Below are 23,413 nucleotides of genomic sequence, written 5' to 3' on the forward strand. Positions count from 1 at the left end.
TTGCTCTTTTGAGCATTTTTTCTTGGTAGTGGGACTAGAATGATACCTTGCTCATCAGCCTTTTAAGTTCTTCAGAATCTGCACAAAGCCTGTGCCAGTCAGTGACCAGTCTGCCTGAAACATGTGGAAGAATCCCACATTGGTAACAAATGTCACATCTGGAAAAGCTCAAAACAAGAGTGTTGAGGCTTAAATGCTGTTCTTGGAAGCAGCAGGTTGTTCCCTTCAGAGTTGTCACACAGGAAGAGTGCCTCAAGAACATCAGCTTTGGTACAGAGCACCCCACCAGAGATGATTGTGGTTCCTCAGTCCCACTCTCTGATAGCAAAGAAAAGATTGACCTTCCTCAGGTGCTGTCTCTTGCTCTTCTGTGTCGATACCAAAGCAAGAGAGAGGCAGGCACACCACAGCTCACTTGGGAGAAGTGCCATCCCTGGAATGCTTGTCATGTCCCAAAGGGGGATCACCAGCTTCAGGACCTATGCCAGGTCTATCAAGGCTATTCCTCAAAGGAAATGAGCGGAGCCAGCAGGCAGTACCACCCCCAGCCACTCTGGAGGCATATGCAGTAGTCACTCAGTATGGCTATGGCTGGCAGCTGATCTGCAACCCATGCAGATGCCTGCGGCTCAGGCTCACGGCACTGAAATCCTGCAGCACCGTTCCCAAGCCTCTGCTGAAGTCTCTCTAGTCAAGAAAAGGCCACCTCCTCTTTTTCCTTGCTACAGCCATCTCCAGGCTCAGGCTCTCACTGGTCCCATCTGCATCAGCCCTCCTCTGTCAGAGGAGTCTGACCTCTCAGGCTTAAAGATGAGGTTCTTTCTGTCCCAACCAGTGCACAGCACATCCCTACTCCCAACAGAATCATTGGCGTCACAGTGCTATGAGGTATACCTAACACTGGACCTCAGATCAAGGTCAATGCCATGGATAAAGTGAGGTCCCAGGCCCATATCAGTGGCCTTTCCAGCTGGGTCCTCCAATCCTCATGCACACACTGGAGATATTGGCACGGAAAGCACTACCCCCTGCCCCCAATTTCTTGTGCAATATACTTGTTCTAGGCATCAAAAGCACTGTCCCCCAGACCAGTACTGAGCACCAAAGCTCATGTGGGCAGCAGCCATTTCACATGCCAGTTGCATCTTCATCTTCATTGTCAGGCAAAGCTACTGAGCCATCAAGTTGCTCAGTATGATCAGAGACTGTAGAGCCCATCAAGAGCTTTTAAAAGCCTGGCCTCTGACAAGCAGAAGTGACTGAAAGTTCTCAGTAGTTGATGGACATTCTGATGTCGATGACCAGCCTTCAGCTCAGGATTGCAAACCAGCAGGCACCCTGGAGCCACTATGACATCTTCATCTTCTGGGAAAATATTAAAAAGTTCAAAAACAAGTTTCCAGAGGACTGTAGACTTGAGCTTCCAAGGAGGAGTGTGGAGGGTAAATTGGTCCCTAAAAGTGCCCCCCAGAACAGTTTGGCTATGAGAAGATGTTCAGAGTTGCAGTCATCTGGGTTTTTGCTAGAGGGGAACGCAGTCCAGGACACCTTTTTTGAAGGTCTTGTCTGTTTTCAGAGAAAATGGATGACAGGGTTCACAGTTCCAGAGATTCCAGTGCTAAACTCAGATTACTTGGGATTTGTGCTCCAGTAATGGACAAAAACCAGTTTTGTTGACAGCAGCTACTGAGACACCAGACCTTTGTTCCCTGATCTCTGAATCCACCAAGAAAAATGGAATGGGATTGTAGGTGGTGTCTTCCATCAGTGGACTCATATGATCCACCTGCCCCTGCTAAACAGGCGTTTTGATGGGTGTTTGAAGACCATGTACAAGCCACCTTTGCGACCGGGTGCTTGCGAACAGGGTGAGTGCTAACAGGAGGGAGTTTTGAGAGGCTCTCCTGGAGGAGGAGAAGGAAGGAGCAAACTAAAGCTCCTTGGGGTAAGTGGCTGCTTGTGTTTGGGGGTTCTGGGCTTGTGGTTTTTGTTTGTTTGGAGTTTGGAGTGCTGAGCTGAGTGTTTGTTTGAAAGGCCGTGTGCTCAGGCAGGCAGTTGGAAGCTGAGAGTCTTGATTAGGTTTGAATCGAAACACCGTGTGCTGATTGGTTGAGCTGTAGGCAGAGGGAGGAGCTATCAGGGAGGCCGAGCACTTAAAGCCCGCTACTAAGCGACCAGGGAGCTTTGCAACCGGGTGCTTGCGAACAGGGTGAGTGCTAACAGAAGGGAGTTTTGAGAGGGGAGTTTAGAGGGGGAGCTTGGAGGGAGCCAGTGACTTCTATTCCCCTTAAACTTAAATCCTTTGTAACAACCTCTACCTGAAACATTTAATTAAACCCTCATATATAATTAGAGTAGGAAATGGAGGCAGAAGCCCAGCAGCAGAGTGGGGGCTATCCTGTTTATTGTGTCGAGTGCAGTATGTATGAGTACCTACCCTGTGGGCGGGTGGCGTATGTGTGCGCTCTATGCAAGGAGCTCCTGGCCCTCAGAGACCGAGTGCGTGCTTTGGAGGCCAGGGTGGCTGAACTGGAGGAGCTAAGGAAGGCAGAGGTGTTTGTTGGTGAGACTTTCCGGGACATAGTAGGGCTGTCCCACCTCCAGTCTGACAGTCCTGATGCTGTTACGGAGGATGAAAGGCTCAGGGAAGGAGAGCAGTCAATGGGAGCAGAGGGAAACCATCCCATAGTTGGGACCCTCCTTCCAGAGGGTGCTATGGTATGCTCTTGCGCCGAGGATACTTCTCCGGGGGAGGGAGCGCCAGCCGTTAGGAAGAAGCAGGTTTTAGTAGTGGGGGATTCGATCATTAGAAATATAGGTAGTTGGGTTTGTGATGACCGGGAGAACCGTATGGTGACTTGCCTGCCTAGTGCGAAGGTTGAGGATCTCTCGAGGCATCTAGACAGACTTATGGGCAGTGCTGGGGAGGAGCCGTTGGTCGTGGTACATGTCGGTACCAATGACATAGGGAAAGGTAGAAGAGATGTTCTGGAGGCCAAATTTAGGTTACTAGGAAAGAGACTGAAATCCAGAACATCTATGGTGGCATTCTCTGAAATGCTTCCAGTTCCACACGCAGGGCCAGATAGACAGGCAGAACTTCAGAGTCTCAATGCGTGGAGGAGACGATGGTGTAGGGAAGAGGGGTTTAGATTTATTAGGAACTGGGGACACTTTTGGGGTAGGGGGAGCCTATACAGGAATGATGGGCTCCACCTAAATCAAGGTGGATCCAGACTGCTGGCATTAAACATTAAAAAGGTCATAGAACAGTTTTTAAACTAAGAGGTGGGGGAAAGCCGATTGGCGCGGGGGAGCACCTGGATCGGACGGAGACTTCTGTTACACGAGGCTCCATAGATAGGGATTCCCTAGAAGTTAGTCAGATAGGAAACGTGGGAAATAATATATGGGCAAGATCAGATGTGAAACAATCGCATATAAAAAAATCCAACGCGTCTGTGAAAGGCAGACATATAAATAGTGGTAGTTTTTTAAAGTGCTTTTACACAAATGCTAGGAGTCTGTCTAATAAGATGGGTGAACTGGAATACCTCATATCAAAGGAGGAAGTTGACATAATAGGCATCACAGAAACATGGTGGAATGAAGACAATCAGTGGGACACTATCATACCGGGATATAAATTATATCGGAAAGACAGAACAGGTCGTGCGGGAGGCGGAGTGGTACTATATGTGAAGGATAATATAGAATCAAATGAAGCAAAAATCCTAAAGGAATCAAAATGTTCCATAGAATCATTATGGATAACAGTTCATTCCTCTAATATGAATATGGCATTAGGAATATATTATCGACCACCTAACCAGGACAGTGATAGTGATGCTGAAATGTTAAGGGAGATTAGAGAGGCTATCAAAATAAAAAAACACAGTAATAGGAGATTTCAATTATCCCCATATTGATTGGGTACATGTCGCCTCAGGACGGGATTCAGAGATTAAATTTCTTGATGCCTTAAATGACTGCGTCTTGGAGCAGCTAGTAGAGGAACCCACAAGGGGAGAGTCAATTCTCGATCTAGTCCTGACTGGAATGCAGGATCTGGTCCAAGAGGTAACTGTTACTGGACCGCTTGGAAATAGTGACCACAATATAATAACTTTTAATATTCCTGTGTTGGGAAGAACACCGCAGTGGTCAAACACTCTGGCATTTAATTTCAAAAAGGGGAATTAAACTAAAATGAGGAAGCTAGTTAAACAGAAACTAAAAGGTAGAGTAAGTAAACTAAAATCCCTGGAAGCTGCATGGAAACTGTTTAAAGACACCATACTAGAGGCCCAAATTAAATGTATACCCCAAATAAAAAAACACAGTAAGAGACCTAACAAAGAACCACCATGGCTTAACAGCCATGTTAAAAAGGCAGTGAGAGAGAAAAGGGCAGCTTTTAAAAAGTGGAAGTCAGATCCTAGTGAGGAAAATAGGAAAGAACACAAACACTCCCAAATTAAGTGTCATAATGTAGTAAGAAAAGCCAAAAATGATTTTGAGGAACAGCTAGCCAAAAATTCAAAAAATGATAGAATGTTTTTTAAATACATTAGAAGCAGGAAGCCTGCTAAAAAAGCAGTGAGGCCCGTGGATGATAAAGATATAAAAGGAGCAATCAAGGAAGACAGTGCCATTGCAGAGCAATTAAATGATTTCTTTGCTTCAGTCTTCACAGCTGAGGATGTTACAGAGGTTCCTAAATCTGAGCCAGCCTTTTTAGGTGACAAATCTGAGGAGCTCTCCCAGATTGAAGTGACATTGGAGGAGGTTTTGGAGTTAATTGATAAGCTGAATAGTAACAAGTCTCCAGGACCAGACAGTATTCACCCAAGGGTTCTGAAAGAACTCAAATGTGAAATTGCAGAGTTATTAACAGTGGTTTGTAACCTATCCTTTAAATCCGCTTCAGTACCCAATGACTGGAAGATGGCCACTATAACGCCAATATTTAAAAAAGGCTCTAGAGGAGACCCTGGCAATTATAGACCGATAAGTCTACCATCAGTACCAGGCAAATTAGTAGAAACAATAGTAAAGAATACAATTGCAAGGCATGTAGAAGAGCACAAATTGTTGAGCAAAAGTCAGCATGGTTTCTGCAGAGGGAAGTCGTGTCTAACTAATTTATTAGAATTCTTTGAAGGGGTTAATAAACATGCGGACAAGGGGCACCCAGTGGACATAATATACCTAGATTTCCAGAAAGCCTTGACACGGTCCCACACCAAACGCTTTTATGTAAATTAGGTGGTCATGGGATAGGAGGAAAGATCCTTTCATGGATCGGGAATTGGTTGAAAGACAGAAAACAAAGGGTTGGAACAAACGGTAAATTTTCACAATGAAAGTGGGTAACTAGTGGTGTTCCCCAGGGGTCAGTCCTGGGACCGATCCTGTTCAACTTGTTCATCAATGATCTAGAAAATGAGGTAAGCAGTGAGGTGGCAAAGTTTGCAGATGACACCAAGTTCTTCAGGACAGTCAAAACCAAAAGGGATTGTGAAGAACTACAAAAAGATCCCAGCAAACTGAGTGATTGGGTAGCAAAATGGCAAATGAAATTTAATGTGGGTAAGTGTAAGGCAATGCACATTGGAAAAAATAGCCCAAATTACACGTACAACATGATGGGGTCAAATTTAGCTATGACAGATCAGGAAAAGGACCTTGGAGTTATAGTGGATAGTTCTCTGAAGACATCCACGCAGTGTGCAGTGGCAGTTAGTAAAGCAAATAGGATGTTAGGAATTATTAAAAAAAGGGATAGATAATAAGACAAAAGATATCATACTTCCCCTATATAAAACTATGGTACGCCCACATCTTGAGTACTGTGTGCAGATGTGGTCTCCTCACCTCAAAAAAGATATATTGGCATTAGAAAAGGTACAGAAAAGGGCAACTAAGATGATTAGGGGTTTGGAACGGGTCCCATATGGGGAGAGGCTAGAGAGACTGGGACTTTTCAGTCTGGAAAAGAGGCGATTGAGGGGCGATATGATAGAGGTATATAAAATCATGAATGGTGTGGAGAAAGTGAATATAGAAAAATTATTTACCTTTTCCCATAATACAAGAACTAGGGGACACCAAATGAAATTGATGGGTAGTAGGTTCAAAACTAATAAAAGGAAATTTTTCTTCACACAGCGCACAGTCAACCTGTGGAACTCCTTGCCGGAGGAGGCTGTGAAGGCCAGGACTCTATTAGGGTTTAAAAAAGAGCTCGATAAATTTTTGCAGGTTAGGTCCATAAATGGCTATTAGCCAGGGGTAAAGTATGGTGCCCTAGCCTTCAGTACAAGGGCAGGAGATGGATGGCAAGAGATAAATCACTTGATCATTGTCTTCTGTTCTCCTTCTCTGGGGCACCTGGTATTGGCCACTGTCGGCAGACAGGATACTGAGCTGCATGGACCTTTGGTCTGACCCAGTATGGCCATTCTTATGTTCTTATGTTCACCTTAGTGTCCTATGTTCCGCTTTTATTTACCAGTCATTTATCTCACTTCCCAAGCGGAGGAGCCCCCACAATGTCAAATCAGTAGATCTGAAACATGGTGGAATTGGGGACATGCCATCCAGCTCATTTCTATCTCATCCATCTTTGGGGACCACGATCATGAGATTGTCTTCAAAAGGTGTCCAGTCTCTTCAAGCAGGAACCATAGAGGAAGTTCCAGTTTTCCCCAGTGAAAAGGCTTCTGTTCCCACCACTTCCTTTTCCTGCAGCAAAAGGGACTCTCGATCCATGTTTAGGGCTGACATCTGAACAGATTCCTGAAGAAAATACAATTGTTTGAGTGCTGGTCCCAGTGTGAATTCTACGTATGGAATCTGTGTGCATGCAGATCCAGAGATTATAATGAGCAGTGTCTGTTGGCCTGACAGCTGTACAGAGTTCACGCACACATCCAATTCATCTTGAAGAGCAATAACTTACTGACAAGTTTTCCATTTGATCTGACATTTTCCAGCTTGGTCTCAGCCCAGATGTATTTTGGGGAGAGAGGTATGGAGGACCAATTAAGAAGTTTGAACCAAACTGTTGTATATTGTAGGTATGGAGCTATACTGAATGTTTTCTTTTCTTTCACAATTCAGAGTCAACTGAACTCTGAATTATAAATTTTCAGGATAATTTAAGACTAGAACATTCCATGTTTTTACAAAAAACCCTTAATGCTGCCATTTGACATTGAAATGGTATTGTAGTTAGTTATCACCATAGTTCCAATACATCGCTGATTTCCTTGCGGAAATTAATTCTGTACTGATGTCTTTCTGCAACTGCCGAACTTCCTGCTCTGCAGGAGGAAGCTGCTCTCCTCAGTGTAGAATGTGTTCTGAGTGCCTCAAATAATGGAATAGATGAGCAGTCACTATGTTTATAGTACCTCATTTGCATTTATACTGTAGCTCAATGAAGTTTAGATTCCCCATGCACCTCAACTTCTGCTCTGTGTATACCCCAGTATGTACTTTGCTTCTGACATCATGCAGAACCCTGCTGACAAACCAAGTTCCTTGTTGTTTTAATAGTTATGGTCCCACAACTTTATATATCAGACCCAAATGGATATAAAATAAGGATATTAAACTTAGAATTATGCAGCATTGTAAGCAAACAGGAAAACCTCCCAGGAATGACCTTGGCTTAATAGGCTAGTTCCGGTGAGAGTGCATGGCTCATGTGTTATCAGCGTCATGCAAACTGAGGCTTCCCAAAGGGCAGTGGCCAGTAATCCACAACAAATCAAATTTGTGTTCTGTGAAATGGAAAACCAAAGGTTCATGTTACTCTAGAAATGTGCTGATGACTATCCTATTTTGAATTTAAGGAGCATACATTTCTAAATGAATTTGATCAGTTACAATATCTTTGCCCATCAACAACCAATGCACTTTATTTTAGTGTGTCATTTTCAAGTGATGCCTATAGAGTCTACATGCTGCAGCGATCATTAAACTAGGTTTGCATAAGAAGCTGTCTCCCTTTGTAATGTTATATCACCTGTCATCACAGGTTGCCTGGTGCTGTATTGATAATTCAGAGCAATTAAGTACACACTTGTTTCTTTTCTCCCAACAGAAACTTATGAAGACTTTGACTCCAGGGTAATTCAGGTAAGTGTTGCAAATTTCTTCTAGGACTTATTTTATATTTAAAAATATAATGATGTTTAAATCCTGCGCTTTAATTATCGGCCTCTGATAAATCAACTTTAGCATGATGGGAGCTAGACTGACTAAAGGAAATATGAAACAAAATTCTATGTCATTTCATATACACAATAAAATCTGACATTCTTTGAAGTTGAATCTTCTGTGCTATACAGATAGTATCAAATTCAGAGGCAGCTTCGTATGACATTAAAAATCAAATGTTTGAAGATGAAGCTTGTGCATAGGTTTTCCTTAAGCTAAAACAAGTTGGTTGAAGATAGAGAACTTAAGGAAGTTCTGTTCTACTACAAAACAAAACTCCATATAGTAAATACCAACAGTTTTGAAACTGTGGATTGCCCCACAGTGGGTCATGACTCCATTTTAATAGCATCATCGGGGCAGTCTAGACTTGCTGGGACAGAAGCTGAAGCCTGAGTTCCACCCCTGCCTGGGGCAGTGAGGTTTGGGCTGTGTTCCCCTTCCTTTCCCACCCTCCCTCTGCTGACCCAGGGCAGCAAGGCTCAGGCTCCACTCCCTCCTGCCCCTTGGGTCAAGTAGTAACTTTGTTGTCAGAAGGGATTGTGGTACAATGAAGTTTGAGAGGGCCTGGCAAATCCTATAGCTCCGTGTGTGAAGCAGCAGAAGCAAAAAGACAAGTCACTTACAGGATGTGTGCATGGTCGTCCCACTCCCTCTTTTTAAAACCAGACAAATCGAAGAAGTGTGTTTTTGATTCGGTTTGGTTTTTTAATTTCCCTGATACCTTATTTATGTGCCTCAGATCTTTTAGGGAATACTTGAATCTGGTGCAAACTTCAAGCACCTGAATTTTTTGAGTTATGTGGTGCTGGTAACCACAACCTGAAGGCTGATAATAGTTAGCCCTCAGCCTTAACCATAGATATGCTCTCAAGTTAGAAGCTACTCTCTAGTTGGATAAGATTGTAGTACCTTTTAAGATGTTGAGGAAGAGATGTTAAGGCCTAGCTATTTACTTCTACTGGTCTTTTTATCTCCTTTTGATAAGTAAGCTACAACACTGGCTGTATTTTCCACTGTCTAGTTCAGTTCTGACACTGTAGATTCCCTCATACCTACCTCTGTCTTGGTTAAATATTTTGAAATTACTGAGACTCTTTTTCAACATGGTGATTGGTGTCTCTTTCAACGTTTCAGATTTTTTGAGATGTTATGTTAAAGTGCATCTGTATATCATAAGTACTTTATGAAACCAGTGAAACACCTTAGCAAATGTTAGAAAAACATGCCCAGTTTTCTTGGCAGATTTTGGTAATGGTGAATCCTAGAGTGGCACTTAAGCTCAGGTTACTCTATGAACATGAAAACAAAAAAGTGCTGTGACACGTTATAGACTAACAGATATTTTTGGAGCATACGCTTTCGTGGGCACAGTCACGCTTCGTCAGAAAGCTGATGCTCCAAAAAATCTGTTCATCTATAAGGTGCCGCAGGACTTCTTGTTGTTTTTGCTGATACAGACTAACATAGCAACTCTTCTGATAATCCTAGTGATCCAAATGCATGTGTGAGCAAAAGCTAATGTGTAATCTTTATTGAGTTCACACAAGAGCATTTTAACACTTGTGAGGAGGGTGGAAATAGGAACGGTAATCCAGTCTAATGTTGGGGATCATGGAACTGTAGAAAGTGTCAGCACCTATTTAGTCTTCTGCACTACATCACATTCTGCTTTTTGCCTATAGATGAAGGGTTCGAGCATCTGAATGGATGCTGAATAGAAACAGCAAGTACGTGTGGTGTCTGTAATTATGACCTGTATCTAAGACTTCAACCTGAAAGACTTTAAAAGCTATTTTAAATATAGTTCTCAAAAATAAGTGGCATAAAATATGCACAATTGTTACATTGCTCATTGTCTCATTTCTTTATGTATTTCTATGGAAAATGTTGTTGGGTGTTGTATGACTTAGTTAACATTTGTAAAGTTCTTTGTAATCCTTGGGTACAAAGTGGCGAAGTAGTGAAAAGTGTTACTAGTTACTGACCTCATGTTGCTATTGAAGCATTCCCTAACTGATGGCAAAACTTTAGGCTAAATGTTACCCCTGCAAGTTCCTCCTCAGTCATGGTTTTAAGGAGCTGGTAGGAAGAAATGATTTTAAAAGAACCTTAATTTCAGTTTGAAAACAATGTATTCTAAAAATGGAGGCTGTGATGGTGAGGTGTAAAGATTTTATTGGCCAGGTCTGGACTGACCTCATAATTTACCAATGGTGGAGTTATTAATGACTTAGGCAATTCATCCAAAAATAGTGGATGTTAAGAACAGGCACACTGTGTCAGACTTAAGGTCTATTTAGTCCAGCATCCTGTCTTCTGACAGCATCTAACGGCAAATGCCCCAGAGGGAGTGAACAGAACAGGTAATCATCAAATGATCCCTCTTCTGGTGTCCATTTCCAGCCTCTGATGAACAGAGACTAGGGAAACCATTCCTACCCATTCTGGATAACACTTAACACCACACAACACATGCCATCATGTTCGTCTCCTTTTGGTCATATATTAATCACTCTCTGTTCCATTTGACATGCTTCAGTTGCTATGGAAACGGTGACATTGCATAGGCTGGGTTTACTGATATCTTTAGATACAGAACAAAGTTGATGCCTGTGATTCATCTGCCACAATTCACACGCAAGTGCGGTGTCCTTCAGAATGGACAGCAACTGTTGTTAGAAAGCCAGAAATGTTGTGTCCTGCACGAGCATGCTCCACCCTTTCTCCCCAGACTGCTGTCAGGCTGGGGGCTGTGGTGGCAGCCTCGCCACTTCAACCTCCATCACCACTCGAGAGTTACTAGACAGCTGTGCCTTTAGTGTCTCAGGCTCCTGGACGAGGGCCTGTGCCAGCTGCATCTGGCACTGGTCTCCAGGTGGGTGCCCAGAAACTTGGTTCACAAAATCACTAATCACTTGTAAAAATCAGCGCCAAGTCTTTTTCCTGTAAAAGTCTACCTGCTTCTCCTTCATAGGTGAGGAGGCAAGGTCAGTAATCAGCTGATTGCATCAGATTGCAGTAGGCCAGAGATTTAGGGTTGATTTAGAGACTTGTGAAGCAGCCCTTGGGGCCCCATGAAATGACTGTCTCTAGAAGCTTTTCAAAACAGTAACCCTTGCCAGTGACCCTGTCGTGGGGCTGCACAGTGGGAGCAGACCACTCTGAAGGGAATTCTGGAGAGGGCGTCTCGAGCAGGAAGTTGGAAAGGGAAAAGGTACTCCAAAGGCATAAACCACCATGGGTATGGCGTCTGAAATCTTGAGTTTTAGAATGGTGCATACGTATGAGAGCATGAAGTTTCTGCTGCTGTTTTAAAGCAAATGTTTATGAAGTATTTTTAAAAAGGGGTAAAAGTGCTTATTAGCACAGTTGCTTCAGGTCCAAGCTGTCTTGGTCTTTATACCTCAGTTATGAGCCCATCAGAACAGAGGTGACTAATGGAAGCTGACCATCTCTGAAGTACAGGGAAACTGACTGACCTGTAACAGGATCTGTTCACATGCATATATCTTCACAACATTAGGACCATCCACCTTAATAATATTTCAAATAGAAGCTGAAATTCAGCAGAATCCGAGCCTGTCATAGGAATGCCCAGCAAATCGCAATTTTCCCACCTTTGATATTAACAGGAATGGCACCCTTCCCACTTAACTTACTACTTCCACTGGTCCTGTTAATGACAGGTGACTCACCCCCTTTTTTCTTCTCCCCTCCTGCTTCCAGCTACATAAACCCTGGGTTCTTCTTACCTGCTCCAAATCTGATCCACTGGGTCTTGCCCACAAAAGCTCATTACCTAATAAATAAATGTGTTGGTCTTTAACATGCTACAGGACTGCTTGTGTTTTGTGAAGCTACAGATTAACACAGCTGCCCCCTCTGTTTACCCTGGAGCATTAGATCTTTTGTATGAACATCATTAAAACATTGTTTAAGGAAAAAAATGAAGAAGTGTAGGGCTGGAAGGGCCCTCAAGAGGTCATCCAGTCCAGCCCTGCGTTCTGGCAGTATGCCTAACCCCATTCCTAAAAACAGCAATACAATGAACAGGCTTGCAGCATCAGAGGCTAAAACTGTCTGAAGTAATGCCTCTCCCCACCCCCCGCCCCCCAACAGTGTCTATAAAGAAGAAGGCGAGTGGCCCAATGCAAAGTAACACTTCCTGGGAAGTGCATGCATTTTGCAACACAGAGCTATTTAGGATAACATTAATTCAGCTGCATCTACTATCAAGAAAGCGTGTATGGGTAGTGAATGTGCAACCCTGTACACATTAACCCATATAGCACAGAACAGATGCTTAAGTGATTAGTGAGGTATTTAAGCGGATGAGTCAGCTGCACAGGTTAGGTAGCCAGCAGACATCAGTGGAGGTTGCTTTCTTTGGGAGTTTCTGCCATGTGTCCTGAAATGTTCTACACTGGAACACAGGGTGCTGTTCTCGAGTCCCTGTTCCTTTCCTGTCTGGTCTTTTCCATGTACTTTTTCCTGCTGCTTTCCTGCCTGGAGCCATCACCCTTATTTCATGTGAGTCTCTCTAAAAGCAAACAGCAGCTGCAGCAGGCTGACAAGCGAGTGTATAAATAAACTCAGTGTGTTGGAAGATGCAGCCTCCCTGCCTCCAGGTTTCCTACTGCAGCCAAGCTGCTGTGTTTTCAAATGCAGATTTTAAGTTCTCTGAAATGGAACTTCACACTGTCAGTGCTCACAGTGATTCTCGTGATAGCAGCTTCAGGGGTGACTGAAATGCTATGGCCCCGTCCAACCTTGTTCAGGGTTGGGGCCCTTGTCTCCTTTCCCCAGGCTTTTGAAGAGGCTGCCTGTGCTCAGTTGGGTCCTGACTCTGTTGGAAACGCTCTTAGAGAACTTAAAAGAGACAGCAACCATGGGTGGGGACTGCTGGCTGAGAACCTACAAAAGTCAGCTGGGAGAGAAGGCAGCTATTGGCCACCAGACACCCATCACTTAGGAAGGGAAGGTGGACACCCTCCCCCAGTCCTGGGACACCCTCACAAGGAAGCAGTGTGCTGGGTGCAAGTCCTAGGTGAGACTTGCTCCTCACCCTGTCCCTTTTGCCAGCTCTTTAGGGCTTACCACAGCATCAGCCCTGCAGTAATCCGTGGGGTTCCTGCACAGCTTAGGGGCAGGCATGAATTATGGGGTCACATTACCATGAATGAGGAAGAGTCACAAGTCAGTGCCTCTCCACCTTTTCAGACTATAGCACAGGTTGAAACTCTCATTTGGCAATATCCCTGGTTCAGGAGGACCACGGATGTTGATGTCAGAGCTTGTTGTAACACTAGGCAAATATTTAGATGTCTTAACCACAGTACTTTTACACAGACTTCTAAAAGTTGCTTGTATTTTATCTAATGGTTTAGCAGAACATCCTGGAAGCAGAAATTTCAAATGCTCGTACCAGGGATGTCATCTGTAGGCAAGAGACAGTTTTTTGTCTTTGTTTTTAGTGTCTCTTGCCTCCCTGTCTTGTCCCTTTGTGTCACCTGTTCTAAATCTGTAGCCAGTTGCCTCTTGGTTGAAATAGTACTGGCACATCTAGTCATGTATTTTTCCATACAGAAATGTTGAATTCAGAACCCATATTTGTCAGCAGTTGAAAACTATTGAGAAAAAGACTTGAGGTAAAAATAGGAAGCTTGCCTTTTGACTCCATTGAAATACATTGGGTGGACAGTGACAGGTTTTTTGCTGACATTACAATAATATTTTAGGGCAACTTTGGTAGCTAACAATGTCTTGTGTGTTTGAAAAGGGGATGGGCTGGTACATTGCAGATTGCGCCTGAGTTAACGCACTATTCTTCAGATAGAGGGAATATTGATCCTGACTTGGTATTGTCTACTTTTTCACTTGTATTCCCTATTCTGTGTCCATCTGATCTCTCTTGTAGTTAGATTGCAAGCTCTTTGGACGCAGAGACTATTGTTTTGTTCTTTATGGTTGGCACCCAGTATGGTGTGGTCCTGGCCCGTGACCCAGGCTCATAAGCAATAGAATCATAGAATCCTACAGCTGGAAGCAACCTTAGGAGGTCATTTAATCAGGCCCCCTTCCTAAAGCAGGATCAACCCCAACTAAATCATCCCAGCCAGGACTTTGTCAAGATGGGATTTAAAAACCTCTCTAGGTAAAGCATTGCAGGGCTTCACAGCCCTTCTGATTAAATGTTTTTCCTAATATCCAACCTACATCTCTCCCTCTAACTTCAGACCATTGCTCCTTGTTCTGCTATCTGAACCCACTGAGAACAGCCTCTCCATCTGTAGAGCCCCCTTTCAGGAAGTTGAAGGCTGCTATCAAATCACTCCTCAGTCTTCTTTTCTGTAAACTAAATAAGCCCAAATCCTTCAGCCTCTCCTCATAGGTCATGTGCTCCAGCCCCTTAATCATTTTTGTTGCCCTCCGCTGAACCTGCTCCAGCACATCCACATCCTTTTTATACTGGGGGACTGTGACAGACCGCTGCCTGGGGGGCTACAGAATTCTGCAGGAAGGCAGGTATACTGGCTGGTGGGGGAATGCTTTCCTGTTTCCCAATTAAGGCAGACTGTTTGGGGCCTCATTAACCATTAGCCACAGCGGAGACTAATCAGCAGGCATTGGCTAGCTGAGGCCCTGCACTCCCTATAAAAGGTCCCCCCTAGCTGGTTGCATGGGGGGAAGGTTTTGGGAGGTGCACACAAGAGCAAGAGGTAACACAGGGAAGTGGTGGGTGAAGTGGCCCAGGGGTAGGTTGCTATATGGGGGGCAAGGGAGAAGGCCCTGCCAGCAGCCTCCTGACCTTGGAGGGACCCTGGGCTGGAGTCCCCCCACCCTTCCGCGAGGGCTATTCCACTAGAACAGGCGTGGGCCTGCAAGGGGACTGGCTTTATTCTGCTCCACTTGGGACTTGCCTATGATGAGGATGGCTCACTAAGCGGAGACTCCTGCCTCTGGAAAGGCCTGGGCAGATGAGGGGTCTCTGAGCCTCTGAGGCACAACAGAGAAAACTGCCAGGAAGCGCAGGGACCCAGAGGGGCTGACAAGGGACTTTGTCACAGGGACCCAGAACTCACCACAGTGCACCAGATGTGGCTTTTCCAGTGCTGAATAGAGGGGAATAATAACTTCTCTAAATCTGCTGGATATGCGTCTCCTAGTTCACCCCAAACTGCTGTTAGCCTTCTTAGCTACAGGGGTACACAGTTGACTCATATTCAAGCCTCTCATCCACTGTAATCCCGAGGTCCTTTTCTGCTGCACAGCTACTTAACAAGTCAGACCCCAGCCTGTAACAATGCTTGGGATTCTTCTGTCCCAGTTGCAGGACTCTGCACTTGTCCTTATTGAACCTCATCAGATTTCTTTTGGCCCAATCCTCCAATTAATCTACGTCACTCTGAACCCTATCCCTACCCTTCAGTGTATCTTCCTGACCCCCTAGCATAGTGTCATCTGCAGATTTTCCGAGGGTGCGATCCATCCCCTCATCCAGGTCATTAATAAAGATGTTGAACAGCACTGGCCCTACCGGTCCTTGAGGCACTCCACTTTGAAACCAACCACCAACCAGACACTGAGCCATTGACCACTACTCATTGGGCCCGACTGTCAAACTAGTTTTCTGTCCATCTAACAATCCATGTATCCAGTCACAGAATCACAGGGCTGGAAGGGACCTCAGGAGGTCATCTAGTCCAGCCCCCTGCTTCAAGCAGGATCAACCCCCCCAGAGTCATCACAGCCAGGACCTTGTCCAGCCAGGACTTAAAAACCTCAAGGGATGGAGAAACCACCACCTCTCTAGGCAACGCATTCCAATGCTTCACTACCTGCCTGGTGAAGTAGTTTTTCCTAATATCTAACCGACAGCTCTCCCTCTTCAACTTCAGACCATTACTCCTTGTTCTGCCATCTGACACCACTGAGAAGAGTTTCTCACCCTCCTCTTTAGAGCTTCCTTTGAGGAAGTTGAAATCTGCTGTTAAATCACCTTTAAGTCTTCTCTTCTGTAAACTAAAAAAAGCCCAAATCCTTCAGCCTATCCTCATAGGTCTTGTGCTCCAGACCCTTAATCATTTTTGTTGCCCTTCACTGAACCTGCTCCAACAAATCCACATCCTTTTTACACTGGGGAGCCCAAAACTGGACACAATATTCCAGATGTGGCCTCACCAGTGCCGAATAAAGAGAAATAACTACTTCTCTAGATCTGTTCGAAATGGTCCTCCTAATGCACCCTAGTATGCCGTTAGCCTTCTTAGCTACAAGGGCACACTGTTTACTCATATCCAGCCTTTCACCCGCCATAACCCCTAGGTCCCTTTCCATCGTACTGCTGCTGAGCCAGTCGGTCCCCAACCTGTAACAATGCTTGGGATTCTTCCGCCCCAGGTGCAGGACTCTACACTTCTCCTTATTGAACCGCATCAGATTTCTTTTGGCCCAGTCCTCCAATTTATCCAGGTCCTTCTGGATTCTCTCTCTACCCTCCAACGAATCTACCTCTCCCCCTAGTTTTGTGTCATCTGCAAACTTGCTGAGGGTGCAGTCCAGTCCCTCATCCAGGTCATTAATAAAAATGTTGAGTAACACCGGCCCCAGAACTGAGCCGTGCGGCACTCAGCTTGAAACGGACCACCATCCAGATATTGAGCCATTGACCACTACCCATGGGGCCCGACCATCAAGCCAGCTTTCTATTCATCCTATAGTCCAAGGATCCAATCCATATTTCCTTGACTTATGACAAGAATGTTGTGGGAGACCGTATCAAAACCCTTCCTGAAGTCAAGGTATATCACATCCACTGACTTCCCCATGTCCACAGAGCTTTTTACCTCGTCATAGAAGCTAATCAGATTGGTCAGGCAGGACTTGCCCTTGGTGAATCCATGTTGGCTACTTTTGATCACTTTCTCCTCTTCCAAGTGCTCCAAAACGGATTCCTTCAGGATTCCCTCCATTATTTTCCCAGGGATTGAGGTAAGGCTGACGGGTCTATAGTTCCCTGGATTGTCCTTCTTCCCTTCTTTAAAGATGGGCACTATGTTTGCCTTCTTCCAGTCATCCGGTATCTCCCCTGATCTCCAAGATTCTTCAAGGATAATGGCCAAAGGTTCATCAATGACCTCTGCCAATTCCCTCAGTACCCTGGGGTGCATTAAATCCAGACCCATGGACTTGTGCACATCTAGTTTTTCTAGATAGCTCAGAATTTGTTCCTTCCCCACAGATGGCTGCCCTCCACCTTCCCATAGTGGATTGTCTAGGACCGTCATGTGGAAGTTGACTTTGTCCGTGAAGACTGAGGCAAAAAAAGCATTGAGTACTTCAGCTTTTCCTGCCTCATCTGTCACTAGGTTACCTCCCTCATCCAGTACTGGCCCCACACCAATCCATATGTCCTTAACTTATGGGCAAGAAGGTTGTGGGAGGCTGTAGCAAAAGCTTTGCTAAAGTCAAGGTTTAGCATTGACTTCCCCTTGTCCACAGAGCCAGTTACGTCATCACAGAAGCTAGTCAGATTGGTCAGGCACGACTTGCCCTTGGTGAATCCATGCTGACTACTCTTGATCACTGTCTCCTCTTCCAAGTGCTCCAAAATGGATTCCTTGAGGATCTCCTCTATGATTTTTCAGGGACTGAGGTGAGATTGACCAGTCTATAGTTCCCTGGATTGTCCTTTCCTTTTTTAAAGCTGGGCACTACAGTTGCCTTTTTCCAATCATCTCGGACATCTCCTGATCTCCATGAGTTTTCAAAGATAATAGCCAAAGTCTCTGTAATAACATTCCCTCAGTACCCTTGGATGCCTTAAATCCAGACCCATGGATTTGTCTGCGTCTAGCTTTTCTAAATAGCTCTTATGCTGTTCTTTCCCCATCGAGGGCTGCCTAGCTCCTTCACATACAGCATTGCCTAGTACCGTAGTCGGGGAGCTGACCTTGTCTGTGAAGACTGAGGCCAAAAAAACCATGGAGTGCTTCAGCCTTTCCCACATCATCTGTCACCAGGTTACCTCCCTCATCCAGTAACAGTCCCACACCCTCCCTGATCACCATCTTATTGTTAACATGCCTGTAGAAACCCTTCTTGTTACCTTTCACATTCCTTGCCAGCTGCAGTTGCATTTGTGCTTTCGCTTTCCTGATTACCCCCGGCATTCTCCAGCCATGTATTTATACTCCTTAGTTCACCCGTCCAAGTTTCCATTTCCTATACACATCCCTTTTGAGTTTAATTGCACCAAGGATTTCTCTAGTAAGCTAAGCTGGTTGCCTGCTGTATTTGCTTTTCTTACTGCACTTCAGGATGGTTTGTTCCTGTGACTTGAGCAAGACTTGTTTAAAATATGGCCAGTTCTCCTGAACTCCTTTCCCATTCATAACAAAAAGCAGTCAAATAGCACTTTAAAGACTAGCAAAATGGTTTATAAAGTGAGCTTTCGTGGGACAGACCCACTTCTTCAGACCATAGGCAGACCAGAACAGACTCGATATTTAAGGCACAGAGAACCAAAAACAGTAAGCAAGGAGGACAAATCAGAAAAAGATAATCAAGGTGAGCAAATCAGAGAGTGGAGGGGTGGGGGGGAAGGTCAAGAATTAGATTAAGCCAAGTATGCAGATGAGCCCCTATAGTGACTCAGAAAGTTCCTGTCCCGGTTTAAACCATGTGTTAATATGCTGAATTTGATTTGCTCACCTTGATTATCTTTTTCTGATTTGTCCTCCTTGATTACTGTTTTTGGTTCTCTGTGCCTTAAATATTGAGTCTGTCCTGGTCTGGCTATGGTCTGAAGAAGTGGGTCTGTCCCACGAAAGCTTACCTGATAAACTATTTTGCTAGTCTTTAAAGTGCTACTTGACTGCTTTTTGTTTTGATAGTGTATAGACTAGCATGGCTCCCTCTCTGTTACTATTTCCCATTCATATTAGCTTCTCAGGGGATCCTGCTCATCAGCTCTCTCGGGGAGTTGAAGTCTGCTCTTCTGAAATCAAGGATCTGTATTTTGCTGCTCACCTTTCTTCCTTTTAATAAGAATCCTGAAATCTACCATCTCATGGTCGCTGCAGCCCAGGTTGCTTCCCCCTTCTATTTCTCCTTTTAGTTCTTCCCTGTTTGTGAGCAGCAGGTCAAGCTGTGCGCAGCCCTGATCAGTTCGTTCATTACTTGTACCAGGAAGTTGTCCCAAACATTCTCCGAAAACTTCCTGGATTATCTGCGTGCTTCTGTATTGGTCTCCCAACAAAAGTCTGAATGGTTAAAGTCTCCCATGAGAACCAGGGCCTGTGATCTGGAAGCTTCTCTTAGCTGTCTGAAGAAATGCTCATCTCCCTGATCTGGTGATCTACAGCAGACACCAACTACATCATCACCTCTGTTGCTTCCACCTCTAAGTTTAACCAGACACTCTCAACTGGCTTTCCTCCCTCCATATATTGCTGTTCTGAGGAATGATACTGCTCTGTCACATACATCGCAACTCCTCCTTTTCTCCCCTTCCTTTCCTTGCTGAACAGTTTATGCACTTCCATGACAGTGCACCAGTTATGCGAGTCATCCCACCAAGTCTCTGTTACTCCAGTTACCTCATACTACTTTTACTGTGCCAGGGCCTCTAATTCTTTCCTGTTTGTTTCCCAGGCTTCTTGCATTTATGTACAAACGGATAGTTAAGGGAGTGGCCTACTTTCTCCTTTTTGAATGAGTGGTCCTCCTTTGTTGTTCCTTTTTACTTCCCCACTCATCTTGGGGCTTGTCACCATCCCCTGATGCACCTAGTTTAAAGCCCTCCTCACTAGGTTTGAAAGCCTGCCCACACACATGCTCTTTCCTCACAATGATAATGAGCCACTAGACCATGCTTCTTCCTTTTCTGTTTCAAGTGAGGAATTTTGAAGATCCACAGCATCAGTGTTGGAAGCATTTTAGAATTGATTTGCACCTCAGGTGTACTTCAGTAGTTGTTTCCAGGTGTGGACAGGGAGTTCTATTATAGAAACACTGACAAATTCTTTACTGATAGGTGGTGAAATAATACTAGAATTTTTCCATTCTAATTTTTCCCTAAGGAAAAGTCTATATATTTATAAAAGTTCACAAATATTTAGTCTGCACTGATTGCCAGCCAACATGACTTATTTGAAATACCTTGAGTAAAGTTTTGTGATGGTTTGTAGGGTTTCACAAAATAGTTTTTTGCTTTATTTAGATGGATGATGCATGCCCAAAGAGTTGCTTCACTGAGTTTTAATTCACTTAGCCCTTATGAAGTTTTGCTGAATTTGCTTTCTGAAGGTATTTCATCTTTATTGTGAGTAAACTAACTGAGGAGTCACCATAGACAGTGATATAATCAATAAATCATATACTAGATATAGTCATTCTGCACATTGTCATATTTTACAGCACTCAGTGCAGAATTTCATGCTTGTTTTTCTGGGTTATAACAATTGCTAGACAGTTAAACTCCGTCTGGTTTCCCCCAAAGGAAGAGGGATGAGCAAATGTTCCCTTTGACTTAATACTTTCATGTCATCTTTTCCTTTTGTAAAGGCAATTCTTGTCCCTAAGTTGTTGCCTGAAGTAAACAGACCACGTTCCTGGGAATAAATTCACCTGACATGTTGGTCATGGCACCTGATCTGTTTAGGATTTCCCCCTCTCCACCTCCATTCCCCCTCCAGTGGCTCTCCCTCTCCCCCCCCCACCAGAGCACTCATACTTCGAGAGAAACTGACATGAATTTGTGGTCCAATAGGTCTTAGCTAGTAAGCAAAGATAAGTACCCAGTGCTAGCTGTTCAGGAGAGCAGTCCAGAAGAACAGGTGTGTAGCTACCCTTGAGTCCTTGTTGAGCTCCTTGAGACACTGCCAATGTAAGACACGTGGAAGGTTATCTCACTTTGTGATGGTTCACCTGTGTGTGATGGACAGCCCTTGTGCAAGAGGAGCCCAAGTGCTGGAGCACCCCAAGGTGGTGACATGCTGTCTCACTCCTTAGCATCGCTTGCTTGTAGTTCCACTATTTTATACTTAAGCAGAAAGTAATGAGTCAGTGAACCTCTGCTGAGGCCTCATTTCATTGCAAGTAAACCAAGGCCCCTTAGAGAGGTCAAAAACTCACTAAAGGGAGCCACCCTGACAGGCTGACTTGTGGTTTAAAAGATCCAAAATTATATGTGGTAAGAAATGTCCTTTCTGTCCCCTAGTTGGGCAGTTACTCAAGCAGCCAAAATGAAAAGGGCACAAGAAAGCATCATCCCCTTTTGTACTCGTTCAGCTGAGCCCTGTACCGGCTTCTTTGTGCTCTCTGTACAGCTCTGTATGGAATGGAAGCACCTGCTGCCAAGTCAGGAACTCTCCTCTCAGCACTGCTGGGGATTGGGAGAGGCATTATCTCACTTTTCTCACTGGTCTCTTACTGCCCAGGTGGAGCTCCTCTGAAGCAACAAAATAGATTGCACCCTCTCTTATGGCTGCTCTGTGTGTGGACAAAGCTGGCAATGGGGCTTGTTGCAAGGAAAAGCTTCAGGGTTAGTATTACTGTGGTTTAGCCTGTGGTTGCTAGTGAGAATCCTCATGAGGTTGGGAGGATGGCTATAGGAGAGAAGAGGCCTGGCACCGAGGGCCTTCTGGACTGTGGCATCCTGATTTAGGTTAGGTTGTAGGTCTTTAATGATGAAGAAGTGGGTCTGTCCCATGAAAGCTCATCAAATAAAATATTTTGTTAGTCTTTTTAAAGTGCTATATGACTGCTGTTTTGTTTAGCTATGAACTGAAGTAGATAATTGAGTCCCATCACTTATATAGTCAGGAGTATGGGCTTTGAAATAAACAAGCTGTTAGTATTCATACTTTAAATAGATGGCATACCCAGTGCTTCATTTGTATGCAATGTCCATTTCTGTCATTCAGCATCACCCTGAGCTGCTGTCAGGATGAAAGCTAACTTGCAAGGCTGTTTGAGTGTGTCCTGCATTTACCCTGCTGTTGTCAGCAGTTCTCTGGAATTTAGATGTGCTGCTTTGAGAGAGCCTTTTTATGAACAAAGATGCAGCTTTACAAATATTTTGTGACCTGCACAGTGTTAGCCTCCTGTGACCACTGGCTTTGTTTAGCCGCTGAAAGAGAACAGTGCTATTTGAAGGTGATGACGTTTAGAAAAAGTATTTAACTTCTCCCGAAGCATAAATTAAGGTTTCTGGTGAGCTAGCCCAGAGGTCATCACAAAGAAACAAGGGCCTTCTCTGAGTGTTAGAGTATAGGGCAGGGTGTCATAAGTGGTGGCTTCTCGACCTGACTCTCCTGTATGAGTTGGAGCTAGACTGAAGCTCCTCCTTGTACCTCACTTTCCCTAGCTATGAACCCAGATTTGCAGAGATGCTGGAGGAGCGCAGGGGTGGTGAACTGCAGCTGGGGATGCCCGGGGGTAGCAAAGAAGCTGCAGGAGCACGGAGTGGTGACATCCAATAGTCCAGAAAATTTGGTAATCTGGCACCTGTCCGGTCCCAGACATGCCAGAGTAAAGGAATTTTACTGTATTTTGCTTGACAATGAAGCTGCCTCTACCATTTATGGAAACTCAGAGTGCCTTTTGGTTATTTCAGTGCCTTTGTTGTTTGTATAATAATAATAATAATAATAATAAATTAATTTTTAAAAAGAGGACCCGGTACTCTGCTGGTTCCCTGCCCTCCTCCCCAACCAATCCTTTGGCTGGGGTTGCTGAGGTGCCGGTACTCAGTACTGACATAAAAAAAGCACTGGGTCATTTCCTCTTGTTCTCAGTTTTTGTTTCCTCTCTTAATCATTGTCAGTTCACTTGAAGAATTTAGCCGCCTTGTAGCTGGGTCCCAGCTCAATAATGCAACCCTCCAAAATGTTGGATTCTTTCCACATGTAGACTATGTCTACACTAGCCCCAAACTTCAAAATGGCCACGCAAATGGCCATTTCGAAGTTTACTAATGAAGCGCTGAAATGCATATTCAGTGCTTCATTAGCATGCGGGTGGCCACGGCACTTCGAAATTGACGTGCCTCGCCTCTGCATGGCTCATCCTGACGGGGCTCCTTTTCGAAAGGACCCCGCCTACTTCGAAGTCCCCTTATTGTAGTCCCCAGGAGCTCATGGGAATAAGGGGACTTCGAAGTAGGCAGGGTCCTTTC

At 44.6% G+C, this 23,413-nt stretch overlaps 1 protein-coding gene across 1 annotated transcript in view; it reads left to right on the forward strand.

The window, feature by feature from the left end:
• The window catches only part of MRPS5 (mitochondrial ribosomal protein S5), a 121,006-nt gene that overhangs the window by 60,791 nt on the left and 36,802 nt on the right, over nucleotides 1–23,413 (forward strand). The window contains exon 5 of the mRNA XM_074989186.1: nucleotides 8,114–8,148. Within this exon, the coding sequence (XP_074845287.1) occupies nucleotides 8,114–8,148 (35 nt within the window). The remainder of the gene's footprint in view (nucleotides 1–8,113; nucleotides 8,149–23,413) is intronic.

This window comes from Carettochelys insculpta, chromosome 3 (assembly GCF_033958435.1).
Source record: "Carettochelys insculpta isolate YL-2023 chromosome 3, ASM3395843v1, whole genome shotgun sequence".
NCBI classification, from domain to species: domain Eukaryota; kingdom Metazoa; phylum Chordata; order Testudines; family Carettochelyidae; genus Carettochelys; species Carettochelys insculpta.